Source organism: Cyrtonyx montezumae, unplaced genomic scaffold (assembly GCF_038088225.1).
Source record: "Cyrtonyx montezumae isolate F1298 unplaced genomic scaffold, pur_monq_1.0 scaffold_0, whole genome shotgun sequence".
Taxonomy (NCBI): domain Eukaryota; kingdom Metazoa; phylum Chordata; class Aves; order Galliformes; family Odontophoridae; genus Cyrtonyx; species Cyrtonyx montezumae.
In genome coordinates, this window is record NW_027071824.1 from 10,491,436 (window position 1) to 10,510,420 (window position 18,985).

At 39.2% G+C, this 18,985-nt stretch overlaps 1 protein-coding gene across 1 annotated transcript; it reads right to left on the bottom strand.

Annotated features, from left to right (window-relative positions):
• Positions 1–1,166: 1,166 nt before the first annotated feature.
• Positions 1,167–5,777, bottom strand: LOC136058784 (cytochrome c oxidase subunit 7A-related protein, mitochondrial). The gene is made up of 3 exons (XM_065752538.1): positions 5,566–5,777; positions 2,792–2,926; positions 1,167–1,982 (listed from the first exon to the last, which is right to left on the bottom strand). The coding sequence occupies exons 1-3, from the start codon at positions 5,635–5,637 to the stop codon at positions 1,839–1,841; spliced, it is 351 nt and encodes a 116-aa protein (XP_065608610.1). The 5' UTR covers positions 5,638–5,777; the 3' UTR covers positions 1,167–1,838.
• Between the last annotated feature and the right edge of the window lie 13,208 nt (positions 5,778–18,985).

Below are 18,985 nucleotides of genomic sequence, written 5' to 3' on the forward strand. Positions count from 1 at the left end.
CAGTTATTTTATCCACGTCTGCTGTAGCAACAAACAGAAAGCAGAAACTTATCCTTGTGAAAATTTACCTGTGAAGTTTGTTTGCAAAGTATTCTTCATTAGAAGATTCTTGTAAGGGAGTGCTTAATACATGATACGCAGAAAAGACAGACAATGACCTCCATATTGCTTTATTTATTGAATTACTCTTACAAAATAGAGAGGTTTAGAAGCCTTAGTGCTATGGAGGCATGAACAACTGAGGGTAAAATATATTTTCAGAAGAGGCAACATAGCTGCAAGTTCCCAGAGAAAAACAGTTATTAAGTCTTGCTGTCCTTAAACTTTTATTTAGTAACCTAATCTCTCTACTTCTGAAATATCAGCATTGACTGAAACCTGAGATCACAACCAAAGCAGCTATTCTTCTCTGAAAAAGAATAATAAGGCTTTAGTAGAACTTAACTACAAAATAAATCGGTTATTTTAGTAAAGAGTGAACACAAATGGTAATCTTATGTTCATCAGTTGTTGTGCTTAATTTACATGTTTTGCTTATTTATACATTTTCTTTACCTTTCTGAGAGAGATGAATCCCTACAGAGGCCAGTGCTGGATAAGTAGTGCCCAAGTGAGTGGAAGTGGTTATTCTCTTCATTAATTAGAGCAGAATCTATCAAATTAGAGGATACCTTTTAAAAAGACTTGTGTAAAACTTGCAATTCAAGGCTATGATATTACAAAGGGAAAAAACTAATAATTAGTTTTATTAGTTTCACCTCTACCCACACAGAAAAGGGCATTTATGTTAATGTGTCATAGAATCATAAAATGGGTTGGATTGGAGGGGATCTTAAAGCCCATCCAATTCCAATCCCATGATTTTGGCAGGACTGCACCCCCCCCCCCCCACAGCTCCAACAGCTTTACCTCCTTCTTGCGTTATGGACAGTATGTGTACGTAAATTTATGCATGTACAGATTGAGTTATGAAATTCAGTTACCTGTTTCACTAAAACACAATTAAAACAACCACTGAGTTTCAAGATAGAGTTCTAAAAGGGTTAACATCCCTAAAATATTACAGTAAGGTAGATCAACCAATTCTCTGGTCTGAGATCTAGAAGTTTAACTTGAATAAAAGTGCATCAGTACTACCAGGCCAGCTGAAATTGTATGAAACACTCAAGACTTGTCCATTTTATTACTCATGTATTTATTTTTATTGCACGAGAGTATCTTGACAAATGAAAAGTCCAAAAACTGGTACAACCAATGCTACAATACTGCTGTGTACCATGATGTTCACGTGAAATAAATCCAGTTTACATGTTCCAAGGAGATAGCCATTTGTCCTACCATGAGAGGCACAAGTATTTTAGTAATATACCAGCATTTGCAGATGTTCCATTGCCACCTGCTTATGTAAAATGAGCTGTGTGTATCAGAAATGGGTTCTCGGTATGCCATAATAATTATTTTCTTTTACTCTTTTGGAAACTAGTAGCAAGCTCCCACTAAGGAACGTGGAGCCTAGTCCAGAAAGTAGTACTTCTGTCCTATTGCCAACATTACTGAAGCTGAGTGGGGAGAGGAAGAAAAAGTTTAGCTTTTCTTCAACTTCATACACTTCTCCGAGACAATAAACACCAAGCTGCAACCATATGTTAAGATGATGAGCTGAAGTCATTGTTTATATTGATTTCTAGAACATGTAAGGCAACTGATTAAGAAGCATCTTTCTTCCAAGAAATCTGATCTGAAAAGATGAACATTAAATGATCACAGAATTAAGCAGGTAAAGAGAGAAACACGCAGGGGGTCTTTCAAAGAAATGAGTCCTGTGAGTTACGGTTCATCTACTTCTGGCTTCGTGGTTGTGAGGCCATGTACAGCGCTACTAGACAATAGATAGTCCCGCCTATTGTGAGAGCCATAGTGGTCCGATAAAGCAGCTTATCTGGAACTCCTCGTTTCAGGTGTATGGGCAGTCCATCTGCTTTCTGTGGGAAGAGTTTGAAAATAAATAGACGAAAATAAACACTCGGACAGAAGACACAATGAACAAGATACCTCAGGTGAACTGAGACTTTCATGAGGAAAACCTCCCCACTGATAGGCTATGTACAATCAGACATACTAAGTGCTTTTCATTCAGCAAGACTAATGCAAAGCAAGTTAATTGTATTAGTCAAAGCCATTAAATGCAGGCAGAAAAAAAAATATTGTGATATATTTCTAAAGATGACCTGGGTGAGAAGAATGTCACCAACAAAAGAATGTGAAAAGTTATGTAGAAAAGCTTATTCACCGAATCAGACTGAAATATTCCAAATGCAAGTGGCATGAAAGAGAAAAGTGTACATTACAAGGCATGTTCTTGATGTTTCTATTAACAACAACAAACTCAGTACGCTTAGAAATTGCACAGCTAACAAACTGGCTTTGAAAACCTTACTGTGCTCTTCTTAATGATGCATTAACAACTCTGTAATATTCAATAATGTACAGAACAACAATTTGCTTTGCTCCTCCTGTTCTACTTTCAGTCATGTGATTGGATGCTGGGTGGAAAATGCTTCCAATAGTCAATACAGCTGGCATTTTTTGAAGCAAACCAAAACATAACTTAGACTTTTCACTTTCTGTATTTATGCCTTATGCAGGGTTGAGGGAGAGATACAAGTTACACTGTACTTCCTTAACTAGAAGAACTTTGGCACTGTAGAATGATGACATCAGCCACATAAAAATAGAGCAATATATGGATCACTCTTTAGTTTTCTTTAAGTTACTCTCAAGCTGTCATTACCTGAAAAAGTTTCTGTAGGTCTGGCACCTGGTTTTTACCCAAGAAAGACTCAGTTGCTGGTAAATCTGAAGCAAGTTTAGTTGTTGTCCCAATAATCTGAGCTGGGGATTCAGTGGCAACTATTGGTTTGAGTCCCTGCATAAATAAAGATTAAAATATAAAAGTATATAATACTTGCAAATTTACCAGTTGTCACACTAGGCAGGCATGCTCCCAGTCATTACAAGGATACATTGCAAAAATATGTAGTTGGTATGAAGACCCATGGCTTAAACAGAAAACTAAGGAAAGAAATTCTTAGCTGTGACTTTGGACTTAGCAGGGATAACATAAATCTTTTTGCTTGGTTGGTTGGTTTTTGTTGGGGCCGAGTCATTCTGTTTTTGCACAGAGTACCCACATCCTATCAGCAGTAGGATCAGGAGCAGGGAATCCCCAACACTTGGGTCAGACAGAGTGAGAAGACTTGAATCAACTCTTCCTCTCAAATGTTCCAAGCAATTGCTATATAATTTTAAATAATCAAAATGCATGGGTTGGAGGAGGAGGAGAGGAGGAAAAAGAAAATAGGAAGGGAGGGGAAAAAAAATGGGAGGAAGGTGCAGGCTAGGTGTTAAAGAACACTCAAGGATCCCTGAATTGGCAACTGTTACACAGTCTAACAACACCCTCTAATTCACATACTGATGCAGCTTTTCATCCTTCATCCACTCCTTGTAAGTCAGAACAATTGCCTTTCAGTTCAGATGGCTGTACTCTGATATAACACCTATGTAATCCAGTTCTATGAATAAAACTGTATGTGTACAAAGTCATAGTAGCCATGAGGTGGCCTCCTTACCTTTACTGTTATATTTAGCCATTATGTTTCAGCACATGACAGTGATGTTTTACGTTACAGCTCCTAAAACAACTGTGTTGTTTTTTTTTTTCTAACTTGCCATAAAATGAAAGACAAAACACTTCTGTGTTACCCTGCTTGTGCAATATTTCAAGTAGAAGTGATTTATCTTCACAGTGATCTACGTTACACAGCTAAGGCTGCACTGGAATACTGCTTTCTCCTCAGAGGACTACAGGATACGTTTAGTATTTAAGAAACTGAACAGTATTTTGAGGTGAGAGACTTGGGTCTGTTTAGCCTGGAGAAGAATGAGAGGGGATGTTATCAGTGCTTAAAAACATCTAATGGGTAGGTGTCAAGTGGGCGGGGCCAGGCTCTTTTCAGTGGTGCCCAACAATGTGACAAGGGCAACTGGTAAAAACTGAAACATGGGAAGTTCCAGCTGAACGTGAAGTTTCTTTGAAGGTGACAGAGCACTGGAACAAGCTGCCCAGAGAGGCTGTGGAGTCCTGTTCTCTGAAGATATTAAAAACCTGCCTGGATGTTTTCCTGTGAAACATACTGTAGAAAACCTGCTTTATTAGAGGGGTTGGATAGATGATCTCCAGTTGCCTATTCCACCCCCTATGACTGTGTGGTTCTGTGAAGTCAAACTTGCATTATTTTAAGCCTACATTCCTCTAGACCAGGCATGTTTTTTTTTCTATACAGCTGTTTGTCTTGCTTACAGGAGTCCCAAGGCAAACATTTTTCTGACAGCACAGAACAGTTAAAAATTAGGAATAGAAACAGCACCACACTCAAGTTTGCCTATGTTAGGGAAATTGGTCAATCTGAATCACAGAATAAGAAAATGGAGAAGACTGAGGTAAGGATCAAAACGAAAAGGGAAAACTGGGAAGGAAGCTGGTAAATACTGCTTTAGAACATGCACCAAAGTAACTCTTATGAGCTTAGTGAATCTAGACACTTTTCACCTGAATAGCAGGTTCTTCATAGCAGAACATACCTTGCTGTATGAGGTTAAATGTTTGCTATCATTAACACAAGAATGCTTTTTGACTGGATCACATAAAGCTATGGTGGCATTGTGACAACAGACTTAAGTGACTTTGTTTCTAATTGAAGTATATCTACAGTACAAAAGCTTAAACAGTAGAGTTTCTCAACCAAGTCCAAGCAACTCACCCTAGCTATAAGATCTGTGGTTAGTGGATTTTTTCTAATTTTTTTTTAGTAGGTACAAGCAAAATAGAAGGTACAGCAACATGACAAAATTAACATGACAAAATTACTACTCAGGCTATGGTCAGCCTTTAAGAACTAGGGAGAAGCTTTCAGGTGAGTAAGACTAGAAAACGGGTCCTGTTATTACTGTTTTGAATACAAGCCCGTTCTCTGAGTGAAGAGTTTATATGGTATATGCAGTGGTTATGGCAGTCATTTGCCTCTTAAATAAAGGCAGTAATTTTTAACCTATTTGACTTCTCACCTGCACTAACTGAGAAAGCTCCCATTCATCCAACCGGGCTGAGTTGTTCATGCCATGTTACGAAACGTTAAGTGCAAAACTGAGTTATTTAAGAATGCTAAGACTCAGGCAGAAAGAACGGTACAGGCCTCAAGATAAGGGAATTGTCAGTATGAGCAGTCACGTTACTGCCAGCAAAAGGCCTTCTGAACTACATCAGTAACCATGGTGCAAAGGAACGGCCGTTTTTGTGTTTATCTTCATTTAAGAAAACCGCGTGGTGTCTGGGGGGAGGGGGGGGGAAGGCTCTCATGCATTCTCCGCATGCACAGACCAGAGAGCGGCGGACGAGCGCAGCGGTGCCCAGCTGCCAGCCGCTATCCCCCGTGGCCGCAGTCCGAGGGCAGCGAAGGTCACGGCCGACACGGCGCTTAAAGGAGGCGGCGGCGGTGCCGTTACCTGCGGGTTGTAGGCGGCGGAGGCCGCAGCCCCGACGAGGCGCTGCGTGAAGCCGTTGAACTTGTAATACATGGCGGGCACGCGAGCTCCCACGACCAACCGGCGGCCACGCGCGGAGCGGAAGGACCTCGCCGGCTCCTAGCGCCGCCCGGGCGTGCGAGGGCCCGCGGGTGTCCGCAGCGAACGCCTGCAAGCAGCGCCGCGAAGACGAGCCGGGGGAGCGGGGGCGGAGCGAAGGCCGCCCGCACAGCAACGCGAGGCTGGGTGTGCTGCAGTGCCGGGCGGGCAGCGGCTGCCAGGCACGGGGATGGCGCCCCGAGGGAGGGCGGGCCGCACTGCGCTTGCGCAGCGGCTGCGAGCGGGCGGGTGGTTGTTGGGTTGGCGGTGAGAGGTGATCCAGTGGGCTGTGGGGGGGCAGGGCTGCCCTGTGGGTGCTTGAGCGCAGTGTGCAGTGCCTACCGTCACCAGGAAGGTGTCTGTCCCACTCCTCTGCGGAGCCAGCAGGGTGCTGTGTGCGTGACACGGCCTGCTCGCGGCATTAGGGACGTTAACCAGCAGTGCTGAGTTATTTGCTCAATACGTTGGAGATTTATGAAAGCGTTTTGTGAGCGTTACAGGAGGAATTGCGGAACCTCTATAGCTAGGGCGTATTAATGAATGAGGAACGAGGGCTGTATGTTTTCCGGTGGAAAGGGCTTTGTAGCTCAGAATTCTGCTTATTTCTGGGAAAACTAAACTGGAAGATAAGATTTGCAGTCGAGCTTATGAAAGAAGACAGATCCTGTCTCAGTGTTCTGTTAGAGTGGAATTGTGGCTATGTTTTTATGCCAACTCTTCAAATCTATTGATGAACATAGGAGCTGGTTTGTACTGTGACTGCTGTGGACCCTTACGTCCTGGGGCCTGCCTTCTGCATGTGCACCATAGCTCCCTCTGGCCCGCTGTTTCAGCATTTATGAAGACAAATAGGTTTGCTTAGCAAGCTCCTTTTCTAAGGTTGCCATCGTGTCTCATTCCTCTACGTTTTGTTGCAGTATGAACACATCCAGAATCTTGGAGAAGATTGTGGCGGCTCACGTATGGAAATGATGCCGTTTTCCTTGCTCTGTGTTGTAAAATTCTTGAAATGTTCAGTATGGACTGAAAGCTACAGAAAGGAGCTCTGAGGAGGAAGTGAAAAATATGCAAATGTGTCACCTTTTTCAGTTTACTAATTTGAGTTACAATACGTACAAGTAAGCTGCTCAAACATAAACCTAGGGGCTGTTTCTCATCTGTTTCAGCTCAGAAAACTGAAGGTTGGGAATTCTTTGCCTTGCAAAAGAGATACAGGGGAGGAAGATTAAAATTAATTACAAGTGAAGCTTCTGTTGTAACACAAATACAGATACTCCATTGAAAGGAAAAAAAAAAAAAAGTAAAAAAAAAAAAAGGATAATATGAAGCAATTCCTTTTAAAGAAATAAGAATGTTTATGGTTTAGGCTCTTGATCCAACTGTCTTTTAGTCTGCAGACATTTGCTGAAGACTTCTTTGCTTATCAGACTTGCTGACAGAATATGTAATTAGATTGAAAAAGTACTGCTAAAGGAAGTAAGTGAGGGTGAAACAAGGCCACTCTCCCTAGCAGGATTAAAAGAGGATGGGTCATTTCTGAGAGCCATAGAAGCATGCATGGCTAACATAAACAGAGTGTCCCAGCAGAAAGAGACTTCCTACATCAGGCTTTAAGCAGAATTCTAACTTCTAGATAATTAGATGAGCAATTAATGAGGACTGATAACCACATCTGGTCTGTTAGGGCTGTTTTACCTTCATTTGTGGAGTGATATTGACAGAAACTGAAGAAAGTACTGATCTACAAGCTATGCTGTAGTCTAATCTGTTCCACTTTTCCAAGATTTGTAAAGTAGCTGATTTCATACATGGAAGTATATGGTTATGCTTCTATGGGAATAGATTTCTGGGAGTAAGTGAAGGAAGCAGAGTACCTTTGGGTTATTCTGTGGTTTTTGTTGATAAAATAGTTGTGTTTTTATTTTCGGTTTAAGGATAAAATAAATAAAGAAACAGGACCTTATTCAGTTGCTTAATGAATGACACCCTCATATGCTGATCATTTCAGCACAGATGTCTGCAACTCAAATTCTGTGAATCTGCCCATGCAGATCTGTCCTTGAATTGCTGCGAACAACTGTGTGGGTGGATTTAGAACATGAAATTGCTGTGTGCACTTATGTTTTGTTTATGCAGTACTCATTTTTTAGAAGTACTAGGTGAGATTTGTTTAATGTTTGCCTTGTGTGTCTGTGTGTAAATGTATAATATATACAAACCTCCAAACTAGATGATGATCACCAAGCATAAGCTCAATTAATGTAAGAGACTGTGACATTGTAAACATGTTGTCTGAATCGTTTTATCAACTGAAAGAAATAAAGCCTATGAACAGAATGTTAATTCAAGTAGTGGTTGTTTATAAAACCTACCTGAATTCACTGGTGCTTTTTTGCCTAGTTCATTGGATGCATCACAGATGACTCTTGGAAATAATGTTAGCTGAAAGAGTTCTCTTCAACAAACTTAATATTGAAAATTGATTAAAATAGCTTTTAATTGTAAAGCTATTCAAGTAGATGCAATACAGGTATAAATTTAACCACATTTTTTATGCCTTTTTGGTAGCAAAATCCTTGTGTGATTTTTTTCTCCCATGAGGAATATAGGGTTAAAGAGATATATTTATCTTCTATGTGAATTTAGAAACAATTTATTGTTTCACTTTTGTTTCAGAGGCACTCCTTTGTCTTCATGTAGGGCTTCTGCTTGAGAAATAGTAGTATTAATAATAATAATAATAGTAGTATAGTGCTAGTAGTAGCAGTATTGGCAAAAATGACATTGTGTTGGCTATAGTGTGTCAACGAGCAGTCGTTTTTAAGGCTCTGAATTTGATTTAATAGAATCAACCTCCTGTTATATAATATTCTTTTCCAATTTTGGGGCAAAACTTAACTCAAAAAAGTAAGTAAGGAATTGAAAACTTGGTGATCTAATTCTTGTAAAGCCTAGTGCTTGAATAAAGCTTCTGGGGCAATAAGTTATGCTTTTAGTAGTCTGCTCCTTTGCAATTTTGCATGTTTAATAGTAGAATGGAAATTGTGAAAGCAGTTGTTTATTACAGGTTAGTGAGGAAGTATTGTTTGATTCTCCCATTTCCAGATGTGAGAAGCATTGTAGGAACCTCCAGTAAATATTGTTTTCACTTTTTCCCAGCTACGTTGTCTCTGCTTTTTCTTTTTCCCTGTATTATCTGAATTGCAGATCTGAAGGTAAACTTTTCATCTGATTGAGACATCACCAGTGGCTGTCAGTAAATAATAATTATGTAAACACCCTATGTATGCTAATTTTAAGAAAGTAATCTTGAAATTTGTGTACCCTCTCTTTATGGCTTACAATGCTTATTGCTTTGGAAATACCTTGCTAAAAGACTGGATCCTTTACCCTTTGCTTTTGACTGATGAAAACAACAACTCAAAAACGTGTGTTTTTGACAATTTTTTTTTTCCTCTATGACCAGAACACAAGTCTCAAGAGTGGCAGTACCTTAGGCTTTTTGGTCTTTTCTTTTAAATACTATACACGTAGTGAGATAGGTTTCCAAGTGAAGTGTGCTGTATCTCTAAACGTCCAGTGGTGAAATTTATCTGCAAGGTTTTGTATTTTCACACTGTTGCCAGAATCTTCCTTCATCTCCCTAGGCTGTGAGTGTTTATCTCCAAATAGCCAACAATCTACAGCAAATGCTTGATTTCTCAGATTTGATACTGGGAAGATGGTGCATTGTCATAGTATTTCGTTTCTTCTCATCAGTCTTTTCATGTGCAAATGCATGAAGACTGGAGTCTAGAGATGACTGCATATTTAAGCAAACTCCCTAAATAAGGCAAGGTAAAACAAACAAAAACTGCACACAAAACATTCTGTGCAATTTATATGACATGAGACAGATAGACAATGGTATAGAGTCAATCTGAGGAAAGATTCTCTACTGTTTCTCAATATTAACAGCTAAATAAAATTGTATTGAAAGTGGACAGGGCAACTTATAGCAGCTGGCTTGATTTGAATGCTTAAGTTTTTCTTGCCCTCTTGTAAGTCACTCACACTTAGGACTTCAGTTGTCAGCTGCATATCTTATACAATGTTCTGAAGTGCTTGGACTTAATTTATCCTTTCCTAGCAGTGACCAAGACTAGAAGTAGTCTGAAATAAACCTACCTGGAACGTGCACTGTATGGATGTCCAGTCCTCAGTATCCACTCCATCACTTGCCTGCTCTGTTTCCCACAGGTGTTAAAACCTGGTACATTGTGGAAAATGAGATGTGGAGATGGATTTTCTAGATCCCAATGCCTGCTTAGAATCACCGCTGCTACCTCTAGGGCACAATTCCAGGTACTGCCATTAGATAAAGCAATTGAGAGCTGACTGAACTCTCGCTATTCCCACTCAGAACGCCCAGCTTTGCTCAGATTATTTTTCAACAGGCTGTATTCTAATGGGTTTTTGTTTGGCTGATTTACAGAAGGGAAAATATAAAAAGGCACACTTAAATTTAGTAGTACTAATGTCAATTCTGTGGTTACTAGAGAAATCTTTCTCATAGAAAATGTTCTTGTTTTATGAATTATTTAGTACATCAGAGGTAACATAATAAAAATAGATTACTGCCATGTGATCAGTGTCTTCAGCTTTGAAAACTGAATAGTTTTAAAAAATGTTTATTTTTGAGGATTTAATTCTTCCAGCAACAGGATCCATTATGCTGGAGTTACATTTATAACTCCCCTCATTAATTTCCTTGCAGCACCCTATAGGCCTACCAACATCCTGTAAGCAGGTATCTGTTCCAGTGTAGTCTCTTCACGTGGTAGTGTAACTCAGATATGTTTTTTGCAAGTTTTTAGATGCTTTTAACCTTTGTCTTGCCATGTTAAAGTATTTTTACCTTTAAAAATATTTTCACTGCCAGCTCTTGTATACCTATCTGTGCTTTCTTACTGTTATCAGAATAGGGACATGTAAAACTGGGTGTCCAGATGGAAAAAAAGCAGATAGGAAAAAAAAACCAACAAACAACTCATAGCATTTCCCCACATAGAAGAAAGAAGTTGGGAAGATTTGGTACAAATGTGGAAGAATACTGAGAAAATCTGGTGTTAAGGGGAAGAGGGAAGTGTAGTAGCAGCTCTGCAAAAAATGACTGAAGAGTGCTAGAGCCTGTCTGTTAAAGGTTTTTCCCAGTAAATTTTGCTGAACTGACTCTGGCTGACTTGTCTTGCATAGGTTCTGTTATAAAAATTGTTTGTGAAGATTTTCACTTGGCTCGATGCATGGGAGTCTGGGCTCTTGTAGCAGGGAAAATCTGAGTTCTCTTTTGCTGGGGAATATCAGAGCTTGCAGAAGCATTCATTGTGCAGGCTTGTTCTAGTAACAGTGCCATGTCCTGCTCAGTAGCCTCAGGGAGCTGAAAAGATGAGGAGGTATGGAAACTGAGTTTTGGCTGCCTGATTTTACTTGCATTTTAATTCATGTTCTCTTGATTGTTTCACATCCCCAATTTAGTTCTCCTTTTAGATTTTTGCAATGGATTATGGTTTCCTGATGGATTCCCTGTGTCCTTTTGACAACAGCTCCTGTTGCTGTTCAGAGGCAGAATAGAAACTTGCCTCTGTGTGTCCTCAAAATGGCCGGATGTACTGCTTTGACCCCAATTAAATTGCTCATCCCAGATCAATTTGCTACCAGATAGACAATATCAGATTACTATAATCTGTGCCTACAGACTAAAGTATTTCAGCACCGGCTAAATGCTTGCCCTATAATGTAGAGATTATGCTAGAACAAAAGGAACCAAATTACTCTAGTTTCTTTCCTTCTTTCTTATTTTGCATTCACTAGGTTATTACATTATAACATCATGTTTATACTACTTCAGTGAGAAATGAATTGAGAGCGAGATCTACTTTCTTGACTTACAGAAAAATTGTATGGGTATAGACAAGGGAACTGTTCTCCAAACACTATTAAAAAGTTTTTACTTAAGGTCCATATATACTCAGTGCAATTTAAGAGCTGACTTTGCTTTGCACATAAACCAGTTCACACTTTGAAACAATACCTGTCTATATGTGTTTACTTCTTTTCCTTTTTGAATGATTAAAGCTTAAAAATTTCTTGAAGCTGGTTACGAAAAAAAAATAAAAAAGAAAGAATGAAATATGATTTACATATTTGATGTATGAAGAGGAAATAGAAAACCTAGTAGAGATCTTATGGGTTATTTATGACTACTGGTAAACAACTGCATGTTTCTATAATGGATTTAGCCTGTTTTTACTCTGAAATGTACAATACATGTTGAATGCCTTTTGTTTCAGATCTGTGTGTCTTCTTTGAGCACTGAAAATGCCTAATGCAGCACTGCAGTTCTCATCTCCCTGCTGTGGTCACCAAGACAGTTCATCTGAGCTTTTGTTTCATTCTCTTTTAAAAAGCAAATTAGTAAGTATTGTTTGTAGAATACCGTGCTTTAAAATATCAGGAGCCCAGATTCTGGAACTGACCACAGCAGTCTTTGCTGCATATGTTAGTATTAGCCTGGAGTGGCTGACATGGTGCTGACTACAACTTCAGCTTGTGTAAGCAGCAACAGGTTGTGCTTAGTCTATCAACAGTCATGATTAAAAGCTAGAGCAGGGAGTTTCCATGCTGAGATGACACATGTCCACAGAAATTTCCAGCACTCATCTCAAGGAGATGTAATTTTTCTGAGTCTTTATGTCAGAGCCCTTTGTTTGCTTTTTTTGTGTATTCTGAGTTGCCTGAACAAACCAGTCCTTGGATCTTACTGTGGATGCCATATGTTTTTTGAATAGTCATTAGTGGTCAATGCAAAGAGAGACGACTGCTTAATGGGGTGGGATGGTGGAAGATTTTCTACTCTGTGGTCTGAAAGATTGCTTCTGTAGGCAGACACTTCCACAAGATGTTTAGAGGGAAATAGTAAATCACAAATTTGGCAATACAAATTGTCACGGTGTGTAACCTGAAGATAGGGTTGAAAGTGTTTCTTCTTATCAAAGGAGGCAGATTTCCATTGGATTATGCTTACAAGAGATGAGTGGACTGCAGAACTGCTTTTTCACACAGTTCCTTGAAGGGTAGGACACTTGATTTATATATGTACCTACAGAGATGACAGTAGGACAGAAAGGAATAGGCAGGGTGAGAAAGCAGTCTGTTTCTGTGTTTGGTACTCACACAGAAGCCAGTGCCTCTGTGACAGAAAGAAAATGCAGCAGCTATGAAGAGTAGGAACCAAAGAGGAAGGGATTTGGATTGGAAAAAGTCTAACAAAGAAAAGCAGAGATGTGTTCTCAGGAAGGGCATGGCAGGACATAAGCAGTGATGGGGTGGAAGGCTGGAAAGCACAGTGAAGCCCTATTGTGTTTTGTGTCTGGGAGTCGTCTGTATTGTCTGTTCTTAATTTTTGGTGAGTTGCTTTTAGAAAGGACTTCATAACTGTCTCAGAGCATTTTGCATAGTTAGTATTTTTAACCTCTGCCTATCCCTATATTCCCATCTCTGCTGTCTGTTGCTGCTAGTATTGCTGTTGCATACTGGTGGAAAGGGTCTAGCCAGCAGACGTGTGCTGTTTCCAGCTAGTCTGATTTGCTGTACAGATGCCCAGTAGAAATAACGACTTAGAGTAATAAACCAAAAAATGAAGGGGTAAATACTGAATGTGAGTCAGCAATATACACTGGCAGCCAAAAAGACCAATCATACCTGATGTGCCCCAGGCCTAGCACTGCCACCCAGGAGAGGGAAGGAGCTGTCCCACTCAGCTCTGCACTGTGTGGTCTGACCTGGAGCAGTGGATGCAGTTTGAGTGCCACAGTGTAAGGAGGACATAAAGCTGTTACAGAGTATCCAGAGGAGGGTTATGAGGATGGTAAAGGGTTTGGAGGACAAGGTGCATGAGGAGTGGCTGAGGTCTCTTCGTTTATTTGGCCCAGAGCAGAGGAACTGAGAGGAGGCTCATGGCAACTACGGCTCTTCGCAGGGAGAGGAGCGTTCTGCTCCCTGTGACAGCAGTAGGGCCAAGGTAATGGCATGGAGCTGTGTCGGGGGGGGGGTCAGGTGGGGGTTAGAGAAAGGTTCTCCACCAGAGAGGGGTGGGCATGGAACAGGCTGCCCAGGGCAGTGGATGTGGCCCTGAGCTGCCAGAGTTCAAGGAGTATTTGAACAACACTATTAGATATAGGTTTTGAATTTTGAGTGCTCTTTTGTGGAGCCAGGAGTTGAACTTGATGATTCTTGTGGGTCTCTTCCAACTCAGGATGTTCTACTTTATTGACACTACGAATCAGCAACATGGACATTCCATTGGCAATACCTGTTCAGCTTCCAGGTGATCTAGTGCTGGTGAACTTTACTGCAGATGTGTGAGTGGATTTGAATGGGCTGCAGGATGCGAGGGGCCGGCCTGAAGTTGCAGGTGAAGGGTAGGATGTGGATGATTTAGGCTATTCTGCATTGTAAAAGCTTCACATGACTTACTGCTTTATTCTACATGACAGTTTCTTTCCCATTGTATGTGACACTGTGGAGGAGGAGAGGTTTTTATCCTATGCCAACACAGAGAAATGTAATGGATATTTGCTCTTAGCTATCTAATCTGAATAGCATTTCAAATGTGATTGGGACAGTCGATGTGAAGAGAAGGCAAAGGTGAGAGGTGCCTCAGTTGTGGGATGTTAATGTTTAACCTTAATGCTCCTTGAGTGAGGATAGGACAAAAAGAAAATTTCTAAGGAAACAAGCAGGATAGAGATGCTGAAGATGGTGTCTGCTATACAGAGAGAAGCCAGTGAGCTTCACAGTCCCTAGTCTTGCTGAGGATAGTCTGGAAGGTACATGCAAGCCTTTGTCTTCTATAATTCAGGCGTCAAGCAGATTTTCTAAAAACAAAGCAAAATTTATCTAAGCTAGCTTTAATTCCATACTCATCTCTACTTTTTTTCTCTTGAGCTGTATCTGATTCTTAAGTCTCTTGAGGCTATGTAGATTAAAAACTGTTGTGACCTATAGGCTCAGTTTGTACCCAGCATGTGCAGCCTGAAGTCACTGCATCCAAAGACAGGGACACTCAAGGAGTCCTTATAAATTTGAAGGCTTCAAGCCAGATTCTGTGGCAGGAATCCATGCTTTTAGATTTTAATTTATTTTTTACTGAAGTAATTTTGTTACTGAAGGTTTTCTTTTCAGTGAGCCTCTGCTTAACTGTGCTTGGAGAACACCCTGTTGGGATTGTTTTTCTTCTACAATTGTATAGTTTCTATGCAATAGCATCCTTATATAGCATCTAGGATTTGGATACAATTCAGATAAATTAGCTCAGTTTTACTTGTTCATAGCCTTCCATCAAATGACTCAACTGACATGCAGTTCAAATATTAAACCCTAGCAACAAAGTCATGGCTAGAAGCTGTGCTATCTTGGCACAGCCAGTACAGATGACAAAGGTTTTATAGCAATGTAGGAATGATCATCTAAATGCTGCTTTCTGCGTGAGCAACTCTAAAATGGAGGGGAAGGAAAAAAGTTGTATTTGAGTACTTAAAAGTATACTATACTCAACAAGTTAGCAGTGTTCATGCTGCAGAGAAAAGCTGTGTTGCTTGCTTGCACTTTCACCTGGATATTTATTTTGTGTTATGTTTTGGTCTTAGATTGTGGTTGCATCTTGGATTAATAGGAGATGCAAGTGCTGAAAGTATCTGTAAAATAATGTGTTAAAACATTAAAAACAGAATTTTTGCTTCCAAAATATTTCAGAAGTTCTTTTAGCAAAATGTATGCAAAGCATACTCATATCATTCCATTTATGTAAAAAATTGGAAAACCGATGAATAAGTGAGAAGTAAAAATGCTCATGAGTTCTAAACAAGTCTGTTCATTTTCATAATAATGCAGTGGGCTGATGCCAGAGTAGTTGATAATTCGCAGATCTCTTAAAATATTCAAACTTTATTTCTAAGGAACATTAGTTGTGTTTATTTTTGGAAGTACAGTTGAAATGGCTGCACTTAATTAATCACCAAAGTGCATTTCTGTTCTTCTTGCTTGGTTCCTTTAGCTCTCATCATGAGCCACAGCAATGCAAGCATTGTGCTGGGGGATCTTCTTGTTACTTTGAAACTCCAGAATTACGAATATAAATATATTTCAATGAACTTAAAGCCAATTTCAATCAATTGTCCTAGATTTGTTTTTCTAAATAATTCCCAAGAATTAACACATGTGATACGTGGTTGCTTTTTCTTCTCTGTGGTTGTTTCTGTTGTTCTTTTTTTAATAGATAGCTCTGTTGCCCATAATTATCATCAACATGGAACTGTTTGAGTTGGAAAGGGACATTTAAAGGTTATCTAGTCCAATTTCCCTGCAATGAACAGGGAAACCTACAGCTCAGTCAAACTGCTCAGAACCCTGTCCAGCCTGACTTCGAAAGTCTTAAGCAATAGGGTCACCACTCATCTGGGCAACCTGTTCCAGCATTCCCTCAACCAGTTGTAAGACCTTGCACTTGGATATGTTGAACCTTGTGAGGTTCTCCTTGGCCCACTGCTTAAGCCTGTATAGGTCTCTGGATAGCATCCTGTCCCCAGGTGCACTGGCCACGCCACACAGCTTGGTGCTATCCACAGACTTTCTGAGGGTGGACTCAGTGCCACTGTTGATGTTATTGATGGAGATACTGAAGAAAATTGCTTTCAGTACTGAGCCCTGAAGGGCATTGCTTGTCCGTGATTCTGTCTGGATATTATTATGATATTCAGTCGCTGTTATTGAGAGGAATAACCCTCTCTCTGTTTGTTTATTGTCTCACATTAGCCTGTGGATTAAATATTCAGATTTTCTATTAAGAGTAAGTTCTTAATGACAAGCTTCTCAGTAGCCAATATTTGTTAAAGGAAGAAAGTTTTTGCCATGGTACCAATATGAATAGTCATAGTTTGTGAAAAAAAATAAAACATTTTATACAGTTAAACATGTTTGTCTTGACCCATAGCCCACAAAATATTTCACAAAATCAGCAAATTTTATTTTGTTATTTTAGGCATCTAATTTTGTATTCACATCAAGAAAACTTATCCATTACATTTCCAAATGATTGTATACTTTTTTTTTTTTTTTTTGACAGAGAAGCAAATATATAAATGTTCTATAAAATTATAAACATCGTCGTTTGTAAAGAATAAAGGAGTCTGACATGTAGTTGCAAACATTCATATTTTTTTAATTTGACTGAAGATTTATATTATTCATTTTCTGTGACTCCTAAAATTTCTTGTCAAGCATTCTGTCAGATGTGCTTGCTCCCAGTGCAGCCTTCTTGATGCTTATCCTATTACATCATCTGTAAAAGACACTCCCTGCTTTGAGTTGCATTTCAGAGGCTATAGATCATATTAGTTTTCCGCTATGAAAGTGGTGTGTTGTTGTTTCTTCCATGTATGTTGGGACAGATTTTCAGCTAAAGCTCTAACTCTTTCTGCTGTAGCTCTAACAAAGCCAGAAGACCTTCCTCACTTAAGGAAGTCTCCTTACTATAAACAGAGATCAGTTTTATATAGCAAGAACTAGTGTCTTGTGTACTGATGTGTATGTTTTCTTTCACAAACAAGTAACAAAGTGTTTTCTGAAGAATTTCTTTTTCTAAAATCAGTGATTATTTTTTTGATAAAGCCACATCTATTTATTTATTTTTTTTCCTATGCAGAGCTAAGGTTCTTTTCTGGCAAAAACATAAGCACATTGGAAAGGATAATATTAAAAACATCAAGGTACCTCAAAAGACCAAAATTCTAATTGGTTGTTTTATCCTGAACCTCTTATGTGGAAGAACATTCAGAGCAGACCTTGTTCATCTTGCTGGCTGTTGGGAGAATATGCAATTCAGTGTCTGCTGTGTGTGTATTGCTACTGCTGGCAGGCTCTTGAGGCTTGTAAGGTTTTCTCATCATTACCAAGAGGGAAAGAGACAAGTGATTTGAACACGTAAGGACATGAGTTTTCGTTCTGAAACAGCAGAGTTGAACACTAAACAAGCTGGAGACTGATTCCTTCACAGGGACTAAGTTTCATAGACAGTACAAAAAACAAGTATCTTTTGCATTAAAATACATAGGTATCAAGGAAGGTGAATGGGATTTTTATCTTCAAACTTGCTGCTGTGTGCACCAGTATCAACCACTGTGCAGTAAGAATGAATTCTGTGTGTTTAAAGGTCCGATCCCTATGATAATAAAACTAAAATCACCAGTTGATTAAATTAATTGGGGTTTTTTGTTGGTTTATTTTTTGCAGGAGTTCATGAAGGAAATATTATTTCACAGCCTTACATCAAAGGAAACTCTGTCATTCTTTGCAATTTTTGAGTTCCCATGTAGAACTCTAGAAGGAAGACAGATGTAGTGTGGGCACCTTTCAATTGCAGTGATATCAGTAATTAACAAATGTTTAAGTGGCACTGAGTACCCTGAAGGACTGCAGCCAATGTACAGTTCCCAGTATATCAGTCATGAGGATCAAATCTGAAGTGTGATCTACTGTAAGGTAGGATTAAGCCTTTGCTGTCATCGAGATGGATAAAGGTAGTTCAAAATTCATTGGCACTGGTTTAACTTTAGATAAACAGAAAGGCTGGGTCATAACTGTAAGTCGTCTTCATTTATCTTCACTTTTATTATGTTTGTATTTTATCTGATTTGTTTCAATTGCAAATGTTTCTGACAATCAAAGAGGTACCATCCCATAAATATTTTTATTGTATTGGATTGAAACTGGCAAATACTAGAAACAAGCCAGTTTGTCCTCATTTGGCATCGAGATTCTGTATTTTGAAAGAAAGCACTGTACCCAATGGCTGCATAAAACATGATCTCAAGTATACTTGCATTAAAATTTCACCTGTTCAAATGTGTTCTTATTTTTTACTACAAAAGTAATTCATTCTCTTTACGGTTTCACTAAAAAAAAAAAAATCACTTGCCCATAGAAAATGGTATAACATATACTACTAAAAATCAGGAACCCTAATTGCTCAGTATAAAATTCCGTTTTAAGGTTACTATTGAGGTCATGTTACTTCAGCTTGGTTTCTAAGGAAACTAAAGTCTACATGATGACAATCATAAGACAACAGCAAACAAACAAACAAACAAAAACCCAGCAAACAAAAAAACTGCAACAGAAGAACCAACCCAATGGTATCTCTTCTTATTTGGCTTATTAAGAGAGCAGTTTCAAAATATTTTATTATAGCTGAATTAAAAACACATAA